Below are 22,520 nucleotides of genomic sequence, written 5' to 3'. Positions count from 1 at the left end.
AGAAGCTGGCCCCAAAGTTAATGTGTTGCAGATGCCTCCTGCTGGCTCACAATGTAACGCAAAGTTGTGGTCCCCGTTTTCAGTCCATAACCAAATGGTCCTAAATCTCTGTCTATATTAGGCATGTACTTGGACACTGAGTATGTTTTCTTTGACGATGAGCCATGACAAACTATTAGTTTTTGACAAAACCTAATAATCTCGTCTTTCAGTTTTTATCACAGTTTATTTTTAGCCTAGGTACCTTACACAACATTTCTTTTTTGTAATCATCACCATCGCATAATGTTACTTGTAGGTTTTCTCTGATTATCTATGTCAAAAATCAGTATGACATAACATTTAAAAAATTGTGTGCTTTGAATCATCAGTCCCTGCCATCATTTACTTATTAACCAATGGGAAAACACAGCTGCCACCTACTGGTATCTTATTATTACTGCAGGTTGGAGCTAACCTGCCGCTCTCGCGATATTTGCGCACTGCCTGGACCGACAGGACCGAAATAGGAAGTGAGACATGGCATCAGTGTTCGGTGGAGTAGAGGGGTGAGCATTTATTCAATTATACGACAAACGCGGACTTTACATTATCGTTGAACGTTACTGTATGTTGCAGACTTTTATTTGTTGTTTTTTTCGGTTGTCACCGAGTCATTTCCGGTACTAGCTGATACTTCATTAGTTTCATACTGACCAGTCTTCTGACCGGGGGAGCTTTTTCGCTGTGTGTGTCTCGTGACCACTTACTCTTTTTGCACTTGCAAAAGTTCAAGTCAGTTTATACATCGCAGCAAATGCATATATTTTTTCTTCTTGTTGTTGCCTCCATGGTGTGTACTGTATGCATGTGTGTGTGTGTGTGTGTGTGTGTGTGTGTGTGTGTGTGTGTGTGTGTGTGTGTGTGTGTGTGTGTGTGTGTGTGTCTCTAGTGGAGGGACCCACTCCAAAGCAGTGCTGGTGGCAGCAGATGGAAAGATCCTGGCCGAGACAGAGGGACCATCTACTAACCACTGGGTGAGAGGAATAATGGTTGAATAAGGTGGATTTGGGGTTTTGTGCTTACTTTATACATTTACTTAATGTATAAGCCCCCCCAAAAAACAGATTCCCATAAAGATGTTCTCACTGTCTGTGTGTGTGACCATGTTTATACAGTTGGTTGGGGTGGACAAATGTATTGAAACCATCAACGACATGGTCCAAAGAGCCAAGCTGGAGGCAGGGCTGGATCCAAACACGCCACTGTGCTCGTTGGTCAGTCAAACCGTTTGTAAAGTGCTCACACAGTGACCTCCGATGAAGTGGAACATTTTAAACGCAGTTGTTCTGTCTGTGCAGGGCATGTCTCTGAGCGGAGGGGAGCAGAAAGCGGCCATCGACAAACTGATCGCTGACATAAAGCAACGTTTCCCCACTCTCAGCCGCCACTACTTCATCACCACTGATGCAATCGGCGCCATGGCGACTGCCAGCGATCGTGGTAACTAGACTGTTTATATAGTTTTATTGTAGTGCAGTCAATCCTCAGTACACAACTTTACCTAAACAGTGCTGGAGACATGCATGGAGGAGTAGCCCGCTTTTACATCGAATTTAATCTCAATTACTTTTATGCTTTCTTGATTCCAACCACTTTTACCATATGCTTTTGAATGAAATGTAATTAAATCATCTCAACATTTGAAAGACGCTCACTGATACGTTTGAAATCATGACCGTAAAATGTAATAACAGGGAAACGCCTGACACTTTACCCCCTTAGGTATGGCTGTATCAAAGTTATATAATTTATAGTGCGTCTTTCCACACTTTATGGCTTTTTTTTTTATAGTTATTGTCACATCATATCAGTCAGCTGCGACCGTCTCTGTTTTCTCTGTAGGAGGTGTCGTGCTGATATCAGGGACCGGATCGAACTGTAAGTTAGTCAATCCAGACGGCTCACAGATCGGCTGCGGAGGCTGGGGTCACGTGATGGGTGATGAAGGAGGAGGTAACCATGGTGATACGCGTATGAATCACGTATAGCTTCACTGATTGGACCAAACCCTTTCATCATCTTTCTCTTTCCCAGCATTCTGGATCGCTCATTTGGCGGTGAAGACGGTGTTTGATGCCCAGGACAACCTTGTCGCTCCTCCTCATGACGTCACGCATGTCAGGAAGGCCATGGAGGAGTACTTCCAGGTCAGATGGCAAAAAAAAACGAGAAATTTGTTCATTTGTACGATGATGTCAGCTCAGGTTTGAGTAGGAGAGCTGACTGAATCACAAATCTTTATGCTGATGCATGCTGGGTCTTTGAAGTGCCAATCAGGGTAGGAAATGAACCCTGAATCAAAAACACCTCTAGAATTCAAATCACAGTTGAGTGCCATCTGATTTCCAGAAATGAAGTTTCTCTCTTCTGATGTAGTTTTTCTGATTCCAATTTTTTTTTTTACAGGTGTCAAATTTGATGGGCATGCTGCCGCACTTCTACAGAAACTTCCAGAAGTCCCACTTTGCCGGTTTCTGCCAGAAGCTGGCTGAAGGTAGGCAGCACCTCCTCCCTTGCTTGGTTCTGTTAAGAAAGTAACAAGTAAAAGGTTTGAATGGGAGGTCGAATGAAAAGTATTTGTGTGTTTCAGGCGCAGAAGAGGATGCTCTCTGTCAGCATGTGTTCACTCAGGCGGGGAGAGTCCTGGCGAAACACGTAGAAGCAGTGTTACCAACAGCACAGGAGGTAACACGCACACGCACACACACACACACACACACACACACACACACACACACGCGCGCACACACACGTATACTGTGCTTTCACTCATTTGTTAAAAACATTCACACACGACTCCCTCCGTCCTCCCTGATGACAGCCTCTCCTGAGCGGTGACCTCGGTCTACCCATCCTGTGTGTGGGCTCAGTGTGGAAGAGCTGGGAGCTTCTGAAGCCAGGTCAGTTCCTCTTCAATCAAGACCACAAGGTCTCAACTTATCTTCCCATCATTTTGACTATGAAAAGAAGGGGAACTGTAAAAAAAAAAAGAAAAGAAAAACTTCCTCCAAATCTCTGTTTCTGCATTTCTCTGGTTAGGATTCACTGAGGTCTTGGATGAAATGGCATCATCTGACAAGTTCAAGGGTCGTTTCCGTGGCTACAGCCTCCTGACTCTGCAGCAGTCCTCGGCCCTCGGCGGCGCGAGTCTGGGGGCCCGGAGTATTGACGAAACCTTAACTATGGATTACAATGCTAATGCCAAAGTCTTCTACCAACACACGTTTAAAGGCATCCAATGAGAGATCTTAACCAATCAGTGTTCAGCTAAAGGGACATCTTATTGTCCAATATATAGTTATTAGCATCCTTGCTGATAGCACTTACTATGAAGATGATGATAATAATGATTGTGTAATAATGGTGTAGCACTTGATTTACCTCAATAATCAATAATGGTGTAGCACTTGATTTTACCTCACTACACGATATCAGGTTTTCTGGGACCAGCGGAGCTTCAGATGGTTGAAAATATTCCAAATCTGCATGGAGGCTATTTTGACAATTTAATTGATATTTCTTTCATTTTACTGTAATTGTAAATCTTTGTACTTTTGCAATACTTGTTTACGTTTGACATTTATAATTAAAAAAAGACTGTTAACAGAAAAACGGATCTGACATGCGCATTTGTGGTGTAATTGCGCAACATCACTGACATGGGAGACTGCAGATGACTGGCTTTCAATGTACTGTTCGACTCAGTCGTGCTCTGTTTGTTTGAGCACTCCTCACATAGCTGTACTGCTGCTTTACTCCTATAGCAGGAGTACAGCTGCAGTAATCGTTTGTGTGCTGCCAATAGAATCCACATCAGTAGAATAAACACAATTTGATTAATAACAGAAACAGAAACATTCCACTGACTCTCAGTCACTGCTGCGGTGGTGCACTGAGATTATTTTACCGAAGAGGAATCAAAAAACCATCAGATGATTCCTTCCATACACCTGAAGGTAATACTCAGCAACTGGGTTTGTCTTACTTGTCCTAATTAACTCGTCTTATGCAATTGCGTGCGCTGTTTTTAATGTTTCTCCAAGTATGTTTTGAATTGAAAAAAAAAAAAACATCGCTCCTGCTGCTGCAGCACGTCCGGCCACCACACAGCTACTGACCTTTTTCTACAGCCTCAAGGCAAACTTGTCACTCTCCACAAGCGGCATCACTGTGTCAGTCAGCATTACTGTTAACTAGCGTACATTATACATCTCAAATCTCAGGCAGCTCATGCAAAAAGAGGCAAGTGGGTATCACTCCTCTTTTTTAATTCAGTCTGGATGCATCTAAATTCTTACCTTATCATGAGAGTGCAATGTTTTTTCTCACAACTTTATCCCTGCAATTCTAGTGGGCTATTTTATTGCAACAAAAATAATACCGTGATGTTATTAATCTAGGTGTTTTAATGCATTGTCCTAGATTAATGTGACCGATGGGACAGCAATTGAATTACAGATCTTTAATTTTAAACCCGCTTTAATGTCAGCTGATGTTTGGCCACTTGGGGGCAGCAGAAACAGGCTGTGAAGTGGACACACTAATGATATATATTAGATTATCTCACTTTTTTAAATGTAATTACAGCCTAATTACAAACAGTTGTGTACACAGTTGTGTGGTGGCAGGGGCGTGGTTAGCGCAGCTGCAGAGGGGGAGGGGAGAAGCCACTCAAGGAACAGGTGCTGGGATAAGGTGTGATCAGTGTGATCAGCCTCAGCTGTGTGCAATTGTTTGTGTGTGTGTGTGTGGGGGGGGGGGGGGAGCTGTGTCTCCCATATAAGCAGTGGCTGAGGAGGAGGGGAGACAAGTCGCAGAGATGGTGGAACGACGACCCAGCCATAACTGCACGTTAACTGTCCGAAATAAAGCTTATTACAGACCTGCCAACTACAGTGTGCTGCCCGAGACTCGTGGGGTAACAGGGATCGTTACAGTGGCGCCCAACGTGGGGCTGGGCACATGGAACACAAAGAAGGCAGCACACTGTAGTTGGCAGGTCTGTAATAAGATTTATTTTGGACAGTTAACGTGCAGGTATGGCTGGGTCGTCATTCCCTCGACTGTTCGCCGTTCCACCGTCTCTGCGACCTGTCTCCACTCCTCCTCAGCCACTGCTTATATGGGAGACACAGCGCGCGCGCCCGCGCCACACACACACACAAACAATTGCACACAGCTGAGGCTGATCACACCTCATCCCGGCACCTGTTCCCTGAGTCGCTTCTCCCCTCCCCCTCTGCAGCTGCGCTAACCACGCCCATGCCACCACAAGTTGATATGAAGCAACGGTAGGCTATCATTTGTCAACCCCAAATCCACTCTCTGTGTCGCTCTGTTTACGGACGTCAGTCCACTTAACACCTGAAACCAAGAACCAACACCTGGCTCTGAAGTGAACAGCTATCTTATTTGCTAACTTTAGTACACTGTTTGGTATAAACTTCACTATAAATCAGAATGAAATGTACTTTTTATTTCACATTTATTTGTCAGGTGTCATTAAATTGCAAATACTGTTACAATAACAGAGTAAAAAGTTAGTCAGACATCAATGCAGAAGCATATTGTCTGCTTTAAAGTTTGAGATTCTAAAACTAACTCGTGAAAATAACTACACACAGTTATGTACATAGGAGGACATGTTCCAAACCAGGTGTTTTGTTTGCTAAACACTGCCAATTATATCACTTAGAAATCAGAGCTGGAACATTCAGGTTTGCTTTTTGGCGGATACAACAATGGAGGTCACTTGTAAAATGTAAATTAGATTGTAATATCCTGTATTTTGTTTACAGTGCAAAACAGTAACAATGTTCTCGTCATCCTCAGTGAAATTAATTATGTCTGATGCTGTTATGAGTATATGAGTATTGACCACAAACAAATGTGTTTGTTTCCCCATTGCATTTGTGTTCGTAGTCTATATTCACAGCATGCTACAAAGGAAAAACCATTATTTCGTGTTTGTGTGTAAAGTTGGAATTACAAATAATTGAGTTTATCATATAGTTTTGAATGCACAGTTTGCTTCCTCAAGAGATGGAAGATATTTGGTGGGTACTAGGATCTACTTTTTCCACTACTGCTTTGTCAAGAAGCTGACCATTGTCCCTACTGTCCACATGACCCATTGTCACAATGCATGTGTTCCCCTTCCAGTCTGTCAGGCTGATGCCTTTGGAGAGATTTGTCACCACTTATAGTCGCGACTATAAACCCTTCCGTGAGCCCAGATGTGAAGCTGCAGCTGCTCCTGCATTGATCGTCCCACCTCAGGTTGGATGGATAGATAACAGACTGATGGAGAATTCAATGATGGATCGACTGACTCACTGACCAGTTGCTTGTGGTGTTTTCATAGAATCATCGTGAAACCTTGCCTATATTTCATCAATACTTTTACAAGACGACAAACAGCAGCTACGGCTCTACCAGCTGTCCACAGGTGAGTTGCAAAGATAGATTTTTATTTTCTAACCAGCTTTCTGTAACCAGCACTCACCTACAGGGCTCTATCTCTCAGCCTCCCTCATGTTCCCTCTTCCCTGGCTGCTTGCATCCTTTGGACATCCCCGCTCCTTTTGGATTCGAGGCGCATGCGTTTGTTGGCTCTTCCCCGACCGAGGCAAGGACACAGGAAGTGGGAGTAGCGAGGGAGATCGGGCCTTTACTCGGAGAGGAGACGAAAGGTCGGCTGCACTATGTGTTTGGTGGAAAGGGTAAGGAGTTCTCACACACACACACACACACACACACACACACACAAGCTGGCAGCTGTATTGAGTCTGTTTTCTTTTGACAGCAAATATGTTGAAGCGGCTGGAGGCAAAAGATGAGCCCCAGAAGATGGATGTTCTCTACGAGGAAGGTAAGATTATTCGTTTTACTTCTGGAGTTTTGATTTGATTCAATTTGCCATTTCTCAATAAGGAAACCTTTTAAAGTACTTTCAGCTTATCTTTATTATATATATATTGTTTCAAGGGCCTTCAAACTGTAAGTTAAATGGCTCTTGAAAAACAGAACCACAGATAATTCCCATAAAACTGCTCTATATTCATGCACTTTTAGGTGTGATTGTGTTGTCATCCTGTGACAGTCCGGCCTGCTTTGCAGATTTACTGAGATCTGTCGGCAGAAAAGCCGGCCTGCAGCACCTGCTCAACCTTCCCGTGGCCTCCAGTCCAATCATCCCAACCAAAGGTAGAACAACCCTCTGCGTCTCACACACACACAGTAAGACGCTTGTCCCACGATACCGAATCTTTAGGTCACGGGGTTAGGTGATTCCAGAGTGAACATTGAGAGTGAATGTGTTTTCTTAATTCCTTCCTCTGATCTAGATGCTGAAAATGTGGATGTCAGTGCCTACCTGAGGGGCTTGGAACCGGCTATTGGACTAAAAAATATCACCTCCGTACAGCCTACTCCCAAGCAGTGTAGTTGGTACAAAGCTAACCTTTATATCTCGAACACTCACACACCATCTCTTTTAGTTTCTTCTCACACACATCTTGTACCCTACGTGTTATCCTTCATAGCAGCACACTTCCTCCGGCCCTTGCACAGCCCACTTTCTGCACAGTGCCCAGCACAAGTTCACCGCTGACTGAGTACCAAGCCAGGTACACTGCTGAGGTAAGAGTGTTGCGAGTGTTGTGTGTGTTAATCACCAAACTCTAGCCCTGTGGCGTTTTCATGTTTATTTCTCCTTTATTACCATGCGTGTCTCCTCCTAGTGGGCCAAGCCTAAGATGCAGCAGACTGTCATTCACTATCGTCATCCTCCTCATCACTAGACGCTTCATTCTTCCATCTGAATCTCAACTTCTGTCTCAATACACAGCAAAATAAAACAAAAACAAAATGTGTTTGTGTGTACACAACAGCTTCTTTGTCCAATCATCCTCACTTTTCAGGCCGGAAGAGTTGCCGCACATGAAAAAGCCCTTCAAATTCAGGCAGCGTTCAAGGTATCCCACCTCAGGATACACACGCCGGGGATGAGTCATAAACAGCAGTAAACCATCTGTTGGCGGCACTTAAAGGAGACGGTGAAATGGGCTTCTTGTCACCCTGTTGGGATGAGGTGGGAATGTGCTCAGTGCAGTGGTGGAAGAAGTACTCAGATCCTTTTCAGTCAACACACCAGCAGGCGGCTGTCATTATGAAAACATGAAGAAAATAGGTCATTTCTCTAGTTGCTGTTATTTGTTATTCAATAGAATAAACATTTCTCAGTTTGTACAAAGTCGATCACGTTTTTAAGGTGAGGAGCATAGATAATCTGGTATGACCTTAGTGACCCTCCCCCAAGGTCATCAGACCAACTTCATGACATTCTGTTTGCTCTATCAGTTGGTGACCTTCAGTGTGTTTTTACAGCCAGCTGTGACGCCAGCAGAATGAAAGTCTCTAAATGTACTATCTCTTGATGCTCCGGAGATCGTTTAACAATCACTACGATAGCGTCTTCGTTTCGAGAGGTCAGTGCTGCTGTGGGTTTCCTCTCTCTCGCCCTTTTGCCGAGGCTCCTCTTGTAGTAGCACAACGCTGACAGCGTCACGTGGCCGTCGATGGTGTAGTCAGACACCCTGAGCCCGCCCCTTATCTCCTCCTCCTCCGCAGTGACGGCTGTGGACACGACCCTGTTGCACGGTTGACCTGCCACTTCCAGAATATGAACTTTGTTTAGGTGGACTGGAGATAACAGTCTGCCAGCAGAAGGCCTAGAGGGAGCAATATGGACAAAATGCTCATCTTAAAATATAGCTGAATTTTTAGGATCATGGGCAAAATACTGTAATATAATTAATAATTAAACATGAAATAATAATTAAACATGAAAAACTAGCCCATAATATCTCAATGCAATTATTTATTTTGCAGCCCTACCTAAAGCCTGCAGGGTCATCGTGACCTGCCCTGGTTTTGTTTCCAAACGACAGCACGTAGCAATCTCCACGTCCTCATATTTATCAGTGAAGGCCGATGGCGGGCTCCTGACCGTTGCCATGGACACACGGTCAGGTCCGTTGGCGAGGTGGCGCTGCAGTTGTGGCCCCGACAGGGTTTTCAATGGTCAGACGACGGTTTCTCAAGTTGATAGTGTACAGCCGGATGCTTTGTCGCCTTCCTGAATGCAAAGCAAGAATCATATAACTTTAGTTAAACTGATTTATTGACTTTCTTTGGGGTAAAAGTGTTAAAAAATAAAAATGCACAAACAAAAAAGCACCTGATTGACGTTAATCACTTTTTTTACTTTAATGGCTGCTGAGACTTTTTTTTTAGAAGTTTTATAAACACTGGCACCTTTCTTAGCTGAAACTTCTCCAGATAAAGCACTCTGCTCATACCTGATGCAGTCTGCTCTGGCACAAGTTCAAGCTCCATATTCACAAAATACTTCCTTTCTTGGAGTTTCCATTTCTTCTTCTTTCACAAAAGGAGCTGTTCACCTTCAATCAGATCACAGTCTTCCTTGGCAGATAGATTTTACCCAGATTGCAGATTATCGAAATTGTAGCTCTGCAGAAAAAGAATTGTCCACCTGCTGAGGAAGATTCTGGGATATGATAGAAAGCTCTGGAACTGCAACTAAATGGACCTGTGATGAAACTGTTTGGTCAACTGCTGCTTCGTCTCAGCTAAAGAGTGAACTCTGAATCTCAATGCTTAATTCAGCCAGCATGGACGAGAGTCCATAAAGTTCTCAGAAAAATGAATTTAAAAAAACGATAGGAAAAAAGGATTGAGTATTTTCCTCAATATAGTTTTACCAACATATCAGAGGTTATGAAATTTCGTGAAATATAAATTCGAAAAATCATTCAATCAATAGAAGCGTGCTGGTCCAGTGTGTTTTAAAAATGGGACAAAAGACCGACACAGAGCATTTGTCTTTAACATCTTTATTCTTCTTTTTTCATTATTTTTATTTGTATTGAAATTCATACTCTGTGTCTTCTGGACCTCTTTTTTCTTTTCTTTTTTTTTTTAAACGGCTTCTGTCATCTAACGCATCTAAACAAAATCACCAAAAAATGATTTCATGTTGTACAATCCACCTGGCGGACATTCCTATTGGCTTCACCAGGGCGCCATTCTGTGGTCCAACACTGTGTGAGGAAGTTCCCTTTAACCAGGACGTCACCATCTCTACTGCAGAGTTAAGAACACACCTGAGTGCTTGTTACTTAATTCAAATCGAGTACAAGCGCAAAAGTGTCGACTATCACAGTAAAATACACGAGACATTATTGTCACCAGTACCACAATGAACAGTGGCGTGAAAAATTGGATCACAAGACGACAATACGGTCTCTGCATTTTCAACCCAAGATGGCTGAGAACTAGAAAAACTTACGAAACAATTCATGTTTGCTGTTGATGAGAATCTGGGTTTCCTCAAAAGCATCTTCACATACACAACTCTTTCCTAAAGACTTACAACTTAACGGAGATCATACTTGCACTGAGGGGCAATGCTTCAGGGAAAGCCAGACCTCAACAGCAATTTATGGTTAAAAAGAACTTCCTCAAAAAAGTCAATGTACAAAGAGAAGAACAGCAAGGAAGCCATACTGTCTGCCATGTGTTCCACACTGCTTTATTCCAATTGGCCATGACAATATTGTCCCCTCAAGTTTCCTCCTGCAAACAGGCCTGAATGGACACCACAGGTTACTGTACCCAGTAGAGACACAAAATTCCTCATCCTCAAAATCATGGAGAAAAAAGAAGAAAAAAAGAGGAGGAGAGGCTATTTGAAAACCTGATTTGGATATGGACACTCGATCTGATGCTGGACAAACCAAGTTGTTCTGGCAGAAAGAGGCAGTGACTGTGTTCCAGACCAAATACTCCCCTGTAACAAGGTTGTTCACAACACCTCATAAATTCAAATAGAACTGAAGGATGAAGCCGTGAACCAAAAAAAAATTAAAATAAAATGAGAACTCAGGTTTTTTTTTCTTTTTCTTTTTTTACGTTTCACAAATCTCTGACCTTCCCTCTAATATTTTTCTTGCTCAACTCTACTTGATGCATGATTGAGAAACTCACACCTCTGTTCTAATAAACTGGACAAAAGATAAACATGGACTTCCACATAAATCGGGAAAATAACTTCTTATCCATGATTACGCCTGTCCATGTCTGTTAAGATCACTTCAAAACAAGCGTGCAGGGAGGAGGGATGGGTCTGTAATTGGTTTGGAACGGAGCCGCCGCAGATACAAACAAGAACCCCCATTTCTGGACCGCACAAGAGCTGTGATGTCACATGAGCTTATGACAAAATAGGAGCAAACGTTTACGGGTTTGACTGACCGTGATGACACAACAGAGCAGCTGCAGAAACCCCTCAAGTCCCCTGAAATTGTAATCGTTCTGTCCTCACTGTCATGGCGACCCTCAACCTGAGGACGATGCTTTTCAAATCCGACAGCACACAAATTAACAAGTATGTGCAGTAATTTCTCGTGTTTATTAGATGTTTTGGATTGACGTTTTTTTTTGTCATAGTATCTCTGCTTGGTAGCTGCCTCGGTTACGAGGGGAAATCGATGAGCCCCGCCTGCTCTGTACGCATCAACAGTGTCATCTGAAATGCAATGAGCTAGCGCCCGCTGTAGGGCGGTGCTGGTATTACACCCCTCCCCCACCCCTGTTCCCAATGTCCCTCAGTTTACAAGAAACAAACAGGAAATAAAAAGATTAAAGAAACAAAAAGAAAAAGAAAGCAACAAAAAGAAATCCCCCCACCCCCCAACTGGGCCTGCCAGCACGCCATTGACTTCATGTGTGTATGAGTGAGTGAGTGTGTGTGAATCAGTGTGTGTGCGGGCGTGGCCGCCAGAGTCTCTGAGAATATGTGAGAACTGGTGTGTGTGCGTTTGTGTGTGAGCGCGCATGGAGGATCCATGGGGGTGAGGGGGACTCCTAGTATTTCTTTCCCGGGACGAACTCCTTCGCTTCAGGATTCAACATGCTCTTCCTCTGCAGAAGAAAAAAAAAAAAAAAAGAGTATAAGAACATATTCGTTCTAACCTAAACGCTCAAGTGTTCATCAATTCTCTGTTGTGAAATGAGACGCATCTGTGACTCACCGCCACTTCCTCCAGGTTGTTATGGTGATCGCTGACGGACAGGCCGTTGAGCTGCTGCTGCAGCTGCCCCACTCCCTGGCTGTTAAGGTCACGTGAAGGGATGAACCAATCCTGGTCTTCCTCCTCCAGCATTTCCTGGAAGCAGCGCTCCAAGAACTCCTGCTCCAGCAGTTCCTCTTCCACCTGGGAGACAACAGGGGGGAGAGAATAAAAAAAAAGAGATGAGTAAAGATGAGTGACGTAACGGGAAAAAGAGCAAGGGCATGGGTGGACAGAGGAGGAATATACAAGAGATCATTTGCATGACAAGTAGATTGAAGGCTTCCCCAAAAGAGAAATCTTCTCAGTAATGCGTTGGCATTCAAATACATGACTCAACCAAGCAATCAAGAGAGAGATACAGAAAGCTGAAAAGGGCACTGAATATTGTAAGATTGTTTTTTTTCCTGTACTAACAGGTACATTTCTACCCAATCATGCAACTCAAATAAAAAGAAAACTGAAGAAAAATGGAAATTGGGGGTGGATATCAGTCATCAGCTGACCCCGAGAACCTCTGTCAGGATGGTAAAGAAAAGAAAAGGCTGGGGTACTCCAGAAAGCTAAATAAAATGGCAGAGCTGAATGTTCAGTGAGTGTAAGGGAGAGGAGCGTGTGACGAAAGGAAGGGGACCGAGTTGGTAAGAAGCACCAGGACAGAACGACAAATGTAGGCGATAAAAGTGGAAGTAATTCAGGTGCATATGTATAAATATTGATAAAATAAACATACCAGTGCTCCCTGTTGCTGTTGGACAAACCATGTAATAGAGACTGTTTCGAAATGACCTTAATATCCTTGACATTTCTTAAAAGGCAGATGTTAAGTCTGAAAATGACCTTTAGAGTCGTGTCAAAGTTCTGATATTTAGACGGAGCCCACAATATCAGAACTTTGACTAAACTTATTTCACCCTGCTGAATTGTCCAGGATGACACTTGGTTGGAAAGGAAGAAGACGATTGTGACATGAGACGTTATGCGCGAGTTATTGTCCATGATGTGCTTAATGCCTATTCAAAACACAGTAGGAGAACACACACCTGTCTGTTATACTCTTCTTCATTCTCCATCCACATGTACTCAGCGAAGGGGTTGGCGTCACTGCCCTCTCCTGCGTGCCCATTGGCCACTGGCTCCTTTCCCTCCTTGCCCGGAGCGCCACCTCCAGGTGTCTTGGCCACCTCTGGACCGCTCATCTCAGCCGGCTCTGCACGAGTAGACAGAAGAGCAAGAGTTAAAGACTTAAACACTGGAACTTTATGGGGAGAAAATAAAGTAAAGAATGTCCATCATGGTACTGTATACTTACAAAGACAGAGTGAATATGTTTTAACAAATTTAACACCATGCAAACTTCAATACGCCGTCCCATTCTCTCGACTCTTGTCCTAGTCATTAGCCCACAGCTGGGCATTATCTAATAATCAAGGCTGCGACGTTTCAGCCTGGGATCCAGCTGAAACGGCACCCAAGGGTGGAATAGTCCTCAGCGAGTTTCACTACTCATAAACAATAAAACCGCCAAAGACCAATTTTCCATATCTCATGATCTAACTAAGAGACGGATAGAAACCTGCGTCATCAGCTGGTCTCTAAAACCACTGTGATATCTGAAACTATTCTTAGCGCAAACACCCAAATGAGTGTCTGAGGGCTTAATAGAGTTGTTGGCATTTTACGACTCCAATCAATTGCTTTTCAAGTTGGTAAAATGCAGAGCGGTGGTAAAAGGCCACAATGCATTATTATCAACCAAGGAACATAAACACGCAGGCTGACATCATGAAGGCATGCAGTGACTTTCCCAGGAAAACCGACACCCATAGTGCTAAATCAGTTGGATTACACAGATAAAAAAAGAAAACATAGCACAATGTCAACTTCCTCATTTCCATAGTGTTGAACTTCGGCGTGTGGAGCAAAAAAAAAAATCATCGCAAAGATTTAAATCTAAGTCAAGGACAACAAAATAAAAAGGAAATGTGACGGAACAGTAAATCAGTTTAAGAGAAGCACACCGCTTTCGGGACGATGCCCAGTGTCGTAGCACCGTTATCGCCTGTAACCGCTGTAGGAGCGCAGTGCAGAGTGGCGGCTATGAGCTCGCTCGCCTGCGGGGAACACCCACACGCACCAACATGCATCCGTGGTCGGCCCGGCCATGTAAACAAAGCGGAGCTCACACACGCACAGGCTGACATTACTCCACTGTATCTTCACATAGATAATAGTCGATCGGCGCTTTATTCGTGCTAGGAATGTCGAATTTAGTACATATAAAAAGGACAGTGAATCAGTGAGTCATCGTATTTCATGGTGCTGCATGTTGCAACGAACAGGCTGCAGGTGTTACACATCTTTCCTGCTGCTCCCAGATGACTAAGATATATTAAAAAGCAAGCAAACCGGCTCATACAGTAAAAAAAAAAAAAAAAAAAAAACAGTTCACCGCAGATGTTTAACTGACATTCTTTCTACAGTGGCCCCTAAATTTGTACTTTTAGTGTTGAGCTTTATGGGCTACGGGTATTTTGAGAGTGCTTATGTAATTTAGCAATATTCTGTACTCGGTGCACATTTCATCTTTCCTTTTCTGATGGAATGACATTCATCATCCGCTGAACGGAAACACAGTCATCGGACATCAGAGCACAAACAGCGTAACAAACTTCCATCATATTGGACAACTTCCCTCACTTCTTCTGGTGTTTGAAGGGCTTTTACTTTCTGCCACACACACACACAGACGATACCAGAAGTATACCTTGTGTAATTGTGAAAAAACAGGTGATGAGACATGAATATTTGTCCAATCCTCCTTCTATGACAAAGAACCCCTGCTCTGATGAGAAATGCCCACTAAATAACATAATCCTCGTGCTGCTAGCCTGCTCGAACAGACTCGTCATGACTCAACCGCGGCCTCGCAGCAAGGAGAGGAAAAAAGTAAAGCGATGATCTCAACGAGCCGCGCACACAGCCCCAGGGTCAGCGTGATGCCGGCACACCGTGTTGGACTTGAGTACGAACTCCCAGCAGCTTCACAATAAGAACCTGATTTCCAGAAATACAGGACATAATGCTACACAGACACTGATTGCTGCCGTTTTCCGGTTCGGTCAACGTGACACAATCAACATATGATAGCTGAGTTTGACCCGAGGTGGACTGCTGCCAACTGTACACAGTGACGGTACGAACACACCGTCCTTTCGTAGAGTTCAAGTAAACATTTAAGTAGGTTAGTAGACTACAAGGGGGTGTGTCTGCCTCACGCAAAGCCGTCAGTGTCGCTCTGTGGACAATGATAAAGCAGCCTAATTATGTAGTGTGGAGATTTAAACAAGATGATAGCTGCTAAGACAAATAGGAGTCAGCGAGGAGAGTCAGAGGGTAGGAAAGAACATTTTGTAAAAGAACACGGCCAGACTAAATTTAATGCTGCACGAGTTGAGCAAGGCGATTGAAACTTGCATGTGTGAGTGTGCCAATGTGCTCAACCACTTTTACTGCCGTCTATAACGTGTTACGGAACAACACTTTAAACATCAATTTCCAAAGATTACCGGTGTAAAAAAAAGATGTCTATAACATCTATGGCAAAATTTGAAATTTTTTTCAAAAAAGTATTAAATCCATGAAGTTGAAAAGGATCATGAGGATTCCAACCTTTTAAATCAAGGAATCACTGTAAACATGCCTCTGCTCAGGCGACACAAGGGTGCACCTCGGGTGAACCGTAATGAACACTGTGCCATTATGTCCTGCATGTAGCACTTAACATGTTCATGTTGCATAACCATGTGTTGGTCACCATGTAATATTTAGTTAGCGGAGCCTAGCATCCTCCATGCCTGCGAGCAGAGCGTGATTTGATGAGGGTAACGAATAAGCAGTGGAAAGGTAAAAACCTGCTATGCAGAAGACCTACACAGAACATTTTAATTAATAAATTAAAGCGATAAGATCTCATGTTGTCATCACGCTTTCATTGCACTTTAGCTGTAGATGATGTCCACATTTTCTGACGGGATATTCCTGCTGACCCACCCAATCATTACATTTGAATCTATAATTTCGATGAGGGAATAACAGTTAGGATGACGGAGGAAATACTCTGCATTGAAAGTATTATTGTTATAATAAAAAAAAGGGGAGAAAAATGTTGCTATTAAAACAAGCAAAACATTCATTAACTTGTTCCAGCAACATAAAAAATGTGGAAAATCAAACTGTAGGTTTATATAAAATATTTGAAGAAACACTGTGTGCTCTGATAAACTATGATGGACAATAAAGAATGTCACTTTATGGATTTGGGACTACTTGTTTAATTGTTTAACTAATATATAAGACAACCAAACATTTCATGGATTTTACCATATTATTATTATTATTGTCAATGTAAAGGGTTTTTTTTTGGTTTAGGAGTGTTGGTCAGATAATTAAGCAATTTAACAATATCACTGTGGGCTCGGGCAACTGTGACGGACACTTTTCACAAAGATTGACGTTTTAAAGAATAAAACAATTACATAAAAAACATTATTTACCAATAAAGAACATAATTTTGGTGGCAGCCCTCAACTCATTCAGCCCAATAGTAAACTGTTTTGTAAAGAGTTGAAGTGGGATATCAACAAAATACGCTTAGGTAACGTCATGAATACCAGAAGAAGAAAAAAAGGTCCAAATATTAAACCACACACACGTGGAAATGTTCGCTCACGAGCCTGTTTAAACATCATTTATTAATAAATTAAAAATAACCAAGATACATTGTGTACCTGCAGGTAAAGAAGAATAAAAAAAACTTAAAACATCTCCAACAGAGATCCGCGGAGCGACAGAAAACTGGAGAACACGGGGAAGCCAAAGACGGATATATCTAAAGCTCCCATCAAGTGTTCATAAGAGACTCTTTTAAATTGACAGAATAACCTGCTTCATGACAGGTTACGTGATGTAACAGTCAGTGTCCTGTCTGTAACGCGAGCTGTGTCGTAGTGGCCTGTAGCACGCTAACGCCTTCTGGGAGCTAACGTGCTAACCAGGTGTCTCGGCCTACCTGGGGACGTCGTAAACGGATCGGACGGTCTGAGCGCGAGGCAACGCTCGTGCTAAGCGGCTAGTTCGCGGTAGCTGCGAACAGATGGACGCACATAGCTGTGCTGTCAACGGACGGGCCTAAGGTGGACGCTGCCCCAGTAACAACAAAGGGTATCGGGTATTACCATCAAAGTCGGTGAGTGGTTTTGACGTGAAAACGAAATAAAACAATAAAGAGAGACACTGCGTGATATTAAACACACGTAAAGACAAACTGAGGCCAAACCCCGAACCTCGCTCCCGTTCGGCTGCTTGAGGCCAAACAAAGTCGCCTGTCCCGCTAGCACGCTGCTACAGCATGGCAGCGTCTCTGGAGCAGGTCAACACAACAAGCCTCCGCTCCGGGGATCACACGCTCACACTCACGAGACCAACCGTCGCGCGGTTAACAGTTTAGGTTACCTGGCATTGTGCTCTCAGTGCTCGCTTCGAAGTGTGGCGTTAACGCAAAGTTACAGCGAGTTACACGGCAAAGAGTGCGTGGTCGTCGTCGTTTCTTCGGCGGGGATTACTTCTTCTGCGCTGCGATGCAACGTAGCTCAAGTTAGCTAAATCCTGTTAGCCACCTTGCTAACGTTAGAAAGCTGGGCTCGGTCACGTGGGTTTGGTGCCGCGTTCATGTTCTTTCGCGAATGTGGAAATTGCAACATTTGACGTGACAGCGATTCTAAAATGTTAAATAAATACCAATCACTATTTCCCACAATTTAAGGTGACCTCCACCCCGTGTCACCGCACCGAACCCTAAAGAAATGCAGTGTACAATGATAAAAAAAAAACTGAGCAGAACATTATCACATTTATAAATAGAACTGGGAGAAAATTATGTTTTGTTTTCTTCATAAATGTGCTCATCAATTAACTAATTATGGTTTTAGCTCTAGCTTTGAGCAAACTGTGAACAAAAACTAACTAAATAAATTGTGACGCTTTTATTTTATCACTAAAGTATGACGAGTTTGGTCTAATGTGCTCCACAACAGTGGACATCCATTTGAGTGTTTTATTGTGGGAAAAACACCATAATAATCATAATCTATGTATAATGGATATTGGAAAATACTTATTGATACTGTGAATTCAACCATATCAACCAGCCCAAGTTCAGATGTCTGATTTAATCTGAATAGTGACAACATTCAGAACATGCCGATTTCAATTTGATGGATTAACCGCATCAACACCGACAGATATTAGAACGCAGGGTGCAGCCAGGAACCAGGTAGACGGTACGTTTGCAGAGAAAATGAAAAAGACTGACCAAAATACCATCAGAAACAATTGCTGTTTGTTCAGTGTGCAGATAAATATTTGCAGTGATGCACAGAATCTCTTGTAGCACTGATATTCAAGCCGCTACACCACAACAGCTGGTTGTATCTCACCACAGTATTTCCATTCCTATTCCCCCCCAGAGGCTAATAGTGCGTGATGATGATGCTGATGGATCCCAAGATTGAACAAGATCCAGCCCTGAGCACAGAACACTGTAAATCACTGACTCTCTTTCCTCTGCGATCCGATGTGAAAAAGAGCCAGGCTTTGTTTTCTGTTGGGAAAAATGTACCAATTGTGAATCGTGGTCTTATTTTTTTTTTACCCTTTCCTATATAATACACATGAAATATCACATATACAACACAAAGAAACACCTCAGGCTTGGAGTGGCACAACCTAAAACAGAGATGATGTTTTTTTCTTCTCTGGTTAGACGCCGCAGTAGTTAATTTCATGCTCATTTTACAAACAATGTATAGTTTGTGGTGCCGTTGAGTCGTATTACACTATACTGAGATGGATTTCTAATATTTTGTCCGTGTCTGTATGTGGGTAGACTAAATATTACTACAACTCTCATAACATTCATTCCCACATCACCAAAATGCCCATAAAGTTGAAACAAACAACTCACTAACATTCATGAAGGAACGACTGTGAACATGTTGTATTAGACAAACATTAGTTTTAACTCGGTGGACATAATAAACTGAGTCTAGAACACTACTTATTTTGGTGCAGACCTTGAGTTTTGCTTTTTAATACATGAACACAATACCAGGGCTACAACTACGGTTATTTCATTATCCGTTTCAAATTCAAAATTCAGAGCATTCATATAGCATCATACAACTATATGTTGTGTTAATTTAATGGGGAGTAAGGGCATCCTGGGCAGAGAGTGAAGACACACTCTCTCAGTATCTCTGTGCTTTGTTTACGTAGCTGGTCGGGCCAAGCATGCATGTTAGTGCACGAGAGTCCCAGTGTGTGTGCCCCACTGGTAGCTAATGGCTAATAAAATAGTGAAAATTGCATCACAATGCCTTACAGTTTAAAGTACATCTTCCAAGCTCCTTGTTTTGTCTAAAACGAACAGAACAAAACTCTAAACTGAGAGAGAAAAGTAGCTATTCTCATATTTACGACTAAAGCCTTAGTCTCAGGTCACAGGATAAATGTAGAGACATATTCTAAATATGAAAAGTGTTCAACATAAATGATCTTACCTTCTTTATTATAAACTACTGGGTAGCTTTACCTCTTTGCAACTCTGAAAACGTCTCAGCTGCATCATCCCACAAGGCAACGTCACTCTTAGGTTGAGCTGTTTGCAACTCGAAAGCCAAGGTGTTCAACTTAAAAGCCACAAGGGTTGGGAACCAATGAACCAATTCAGCGGTACACGTCACAATAACGCTGAGAGGCAAAAATCGGGGCTCACACCGGGTACATGAACGCAACATGTTAGCAAACATCCTTCAAGCTCCGCCACAGCACCACTACACTTTTTACTCTCTTCAGAAACACGAATGCCTGCGTGGCTTCGGAAATAAAATCATTCTCCCGATAGATGACAAATAATCAGCACTTTAATTAACTTTTGTTTTGTGGAGGACACAATTACGACTATTAACACATGCGTTATATTGCTCAAATCATTATATATATATATATATATATATATATATATATATATATATATATATATATATATATAATATAGTATAGCTGATCTAAATAAATATATAAATACAACATATATGGATGAGCGATGTCGTGTTCTACCACAATACAACTATGTATAATGTAGGAGACAACTCTCAAGTTGGTTGGTCACCTTTTTATCATTTCCATGAGTGTTTTCTTCTTTTCAGACTGTTTGTGGGCTTAAGTGGTTCAACACCAGAAGTAATGTTATCCGTGAAATACAAGCAAGTTAGTCAAACACATGCTCTCATACAGGACACACGCGTTCAGTATTTGCATTTAAATGAACACTGTGAGCGTTTGTTGTTGCTTTCTCGCAGATGTGTCTTTCTTTCTTTCATGTAGCAAACAGCTAGCTCCCCCCTTTGCTCCACGAATGACAACAACTCACCACACAACTTCAAGTCTTTTAGTGGGGAATCCGCAAACCAGCTGTCGGCGGTGGGGAGGGGGGGAAACGGCTCTTTTCCGGTCCCGGACGTCACAGGAAAACCACACAGTAGAGAAATTCCTCTAATAATAGCCAATACGCCAAAACAATACGTGTCTCCTTTGTCAGCGAGCTCGCGCGAGTGGCCAGGAACCGATAAATCCACTGTTTCTCTGCCGAAACGTCGAGGGGTAAAAACGTAGTGTCGTGGGTCGCGTTTGTCCAGCTGTACGCGTCTGCCATTGGCTGCAATCTACGTCAGGCAACATCTCCGGGCAATTCTATTGGTCCAGGCGACATCACGCCCCGCCCCACCCCAATTCATGTAAGTAAACAAAATAAATCCCGTTTTTCTCGCTGCCCCTTTTTTTGTAATCAATATGACTAGTTAATATTTGACAACGTGGCTGTTTTAGCCGGGTCCGGCCGTTCTTTAACAGACAAAGCTCCAGTTGCCCATTTTGTTAAGGTCGTTCGGGCCGGGAAAGCAACAAGAGAGGAGTAGAAGTACAGCACATTAAAGAATGTCATGTGTGAGTGTTAGCAGAATCATGCACATGTTTTTCATGGGCGAGGACATCTCAAGTTTGTGCCTCATCTATCACTCCTACTTGTACACATCTGCTTGTCAGAAATATCATATTTGAAAGGTATTTGTTGAAATACTCTCACAGCAGTTTGTTGTAATCTATAATTAAACTTTTACACAGACACAGTGGACCTATTGTGTTTATTTGATCATTAATATCTGACTATCACGAGTCAAAAAAAGCGTTAAAAGCACATGCCTGGTGCTGATCATGTGAAAAACCTCAAGCCACAATGCAAAAACAATGTGGTTCGCTCACAGATAAGTGATTATATACCTGAACTAATGATTTAAGGCAATCTAGACATTCCTGGTGTGTGCTGGATTTAATTTGTCTTATATTGTATATCAATGTCGACAACTAACTGATAAAAGTGTCACACATGTCTGGGATTTTTTATTGTGCAGTGACCAACATTTCTATCTAGACGGATGAGAATCTGTGAGGATTAGTACCTTAAAAAATGCAGTAAGTATTTGTAAACAACCCTCTGCTTACGGGGCATTTATATGGTATTTCAGAAAACATTCAGCTCTGTGACTCGGATATAATCACGATACATGGGAAGAACAAATCAGGATTAAACAGTGCTCTTATATTTTGTGCAGAGAACAGTCCAAACCTTCCCCCTAAAATATAAGATCTTAAAGGTATATCTCTTATGTCTACTCTAAAAGAGCAATATTATTTATTTATAAATGTACTTAATATCAATCCATACACCAGTGCGGCAATATAAACACCTTTTTACCCGAGAGGATTTTGTTATAATCACTTAAAAACCTTTTAACAATGTGCCAAGGCCAAAAACTCTGGTCCACCCATTTCCACAATGCAGTTAAGTTTTCGAGGGCTGTTGCGAGTTGGAAACCCTGTTTGGCATAAATAAAATGATGACAGTGACAGGTATGTCGGTGTATGCAGAGATATACTGGTCCAGACTCCCTCTATCTAAGATAACCTTGGTGGAAAGGCACACTTTTACAGCCCATTCTGAAAAACTGTAGTTTAGTGAAAACATTAGTAAATTGTACATGTAGTAATTCTCCGGTTGTGCTCTCAAAATACTCATTAATTTATTGGTAGCACCCACAGATAATTGAGGTCATATACCTCATTAGCCTTCTGATACTTAAACACTACTTCTCTAAGGCTGAACTGCCACAACTAAATAAAGAATCCATGGCTCATTTGTGCTACATT

The 22,520-nt window shown here is 42.5% G+C and overlaps 2 protein-coding genes and 1 long non-coding RNA gene across 4 annotated transcripts; 2 read left to right on the top strand and 1 right to left on the bottom strand.

Moving 5' to 3' along the window:
* Positions 1 to 501: 501 nt before the first annotated feature.
* nagk (N-acetylglucosamine kinase) lies at positions 502 to 3,643 on the top strand. The gene is made up of 10 exons (XM_079215988.1): positions 502 to 548; positions 932 to 1,016; positions 1,158 to 1,256; positions 1,341 to 1,482; positions 1,885 to 1,995; positions 2,077 to 2,189; positions 2,449 to 2,536; positions 2,633 to 2,727; positions 2,864 to 2,942; positions 3,082 to 3,643. The coding sequence occupies exons 1-10, from the start codon at positions 520 to 522 to the stop codon at positions 3,282 to 3,284; spliced, it is 1,044 nt and encodes a 347-aa protein (XP_079072114.1). The 5' UTR covers positions 502 to 519; the 3' UTR covers positions 3,285 to 3,643.
* Positions 3,644 to 6,242: 2,599 nt separating this feature from the next.
* LOC306734626 lies at positions 6,243 to 6,664 on the top strand. The gene is made up of 3 exons (XR_013770968.1): positions 6,243 to 6,321; positions 6,407 to 6,490; positions 6,569 to 6,664. It is a non-coding gene; the product is annotated as an uncharacterized lncRNA (long non-coding RNA).
* Positions 6,665 to 9,943: 3,279 nt separating this feature from the next.
* Positions 9,944 to 20,753, bottom strand: paip2b (poly(A) binding protein interacting protein 2B). 2 transcript variants are annotated; one of them, XM_079214629.1, is made up of 4 exons: positions 20,689 to 20,753; positions 13,241 to 13,407; positions 12,159 to 12,341; positions 9,944 to 12,048 (listed from the first exon to the last, which is right to left on the bottom strand). In XM_079214629.1, exons 2-4 carry the CDS (start codon positions 13,394 to 13,396, stop codon positions 11,992 to 11,994), a joined length of 396 nt encoding a protein of 131 aa, XP_079070755.1. In that variant the 5' UTR covers positions 13,397 to 13,407; positions 20,689 to 20,753; the 3' UTR covers positions 9,944 to 11,991. The 2 variants fall into 2 exon arrangements, with proteins under 2 accessions (XP_079070755.1, XP_079070754.1); XM_079214628.1 differs by lacking the exon at positions 20,689 to 20,753 and adding an exon at positions 17,712 to 17,837.
* Between the last annotated feature and the right edge of the window lie 1,767 nt (positions 20,754 to 22,520).

This window comes from Taurulus bubalis (assembly GCF_910589615.1).
Source record: "Taurulus bubalis genome assembly, chromosome: 3".
Taxonomy (NCBI): domain Eukaryota; kingdom Metazoa; phylum Chordata; class Actinopteri; order Perciformes; family Cottidae; genus Taurulus; species Taurulus bubalis.
This window is presented reverse-complemented; position numbering and strand designations above follow the sequence as displayed.

What these genes read in the sequence shown, in the direction of transcription:
- paip2b (XM_079214628.1), bottom strand. An exon ending in AAGAAGAGTATAACAGACAG is followed by an intron (nt 12,342 to 13,240) that starts GTGTGTGTTCTC and finishes GTTGTCTCCCAG; the next exon opens with GTGGAAGAGGAACTGCTGGA. An exon ending in ACAACCTGGAGGAAGTGGCG is followed by an intron (nt 12,049 to 12,158) that starts GTGAGTCACAGA and finishes TTTCTTCTGCAG; the next exon opens with AGGAAGAGCATGTTGAATCC.
- nagk (XM_079215988.1), top strand. Translation starts at nt 520, where the DNA reads ATGGCATCAGTGTTCGGTGGAGTAGAGGG. An exon ending in GTGTTCGGTGGAGTAGAGGG is followed by an intron (nt 549 to 931) that starts GTGAGCATTTAT and finishes GTGTGTCTCTAG; the next exon opens with TGGAGGGACCCACTCCAAAG. An exon ending in CCATGGAGGAGTACTTCCAG is followed by an intron (nt 2,190 to 2,448) that starts GTCAGATGGCAA and finishes TTTTTTTTACAG; the next exon opens with GTGTCAAATTTGATGGGCAT.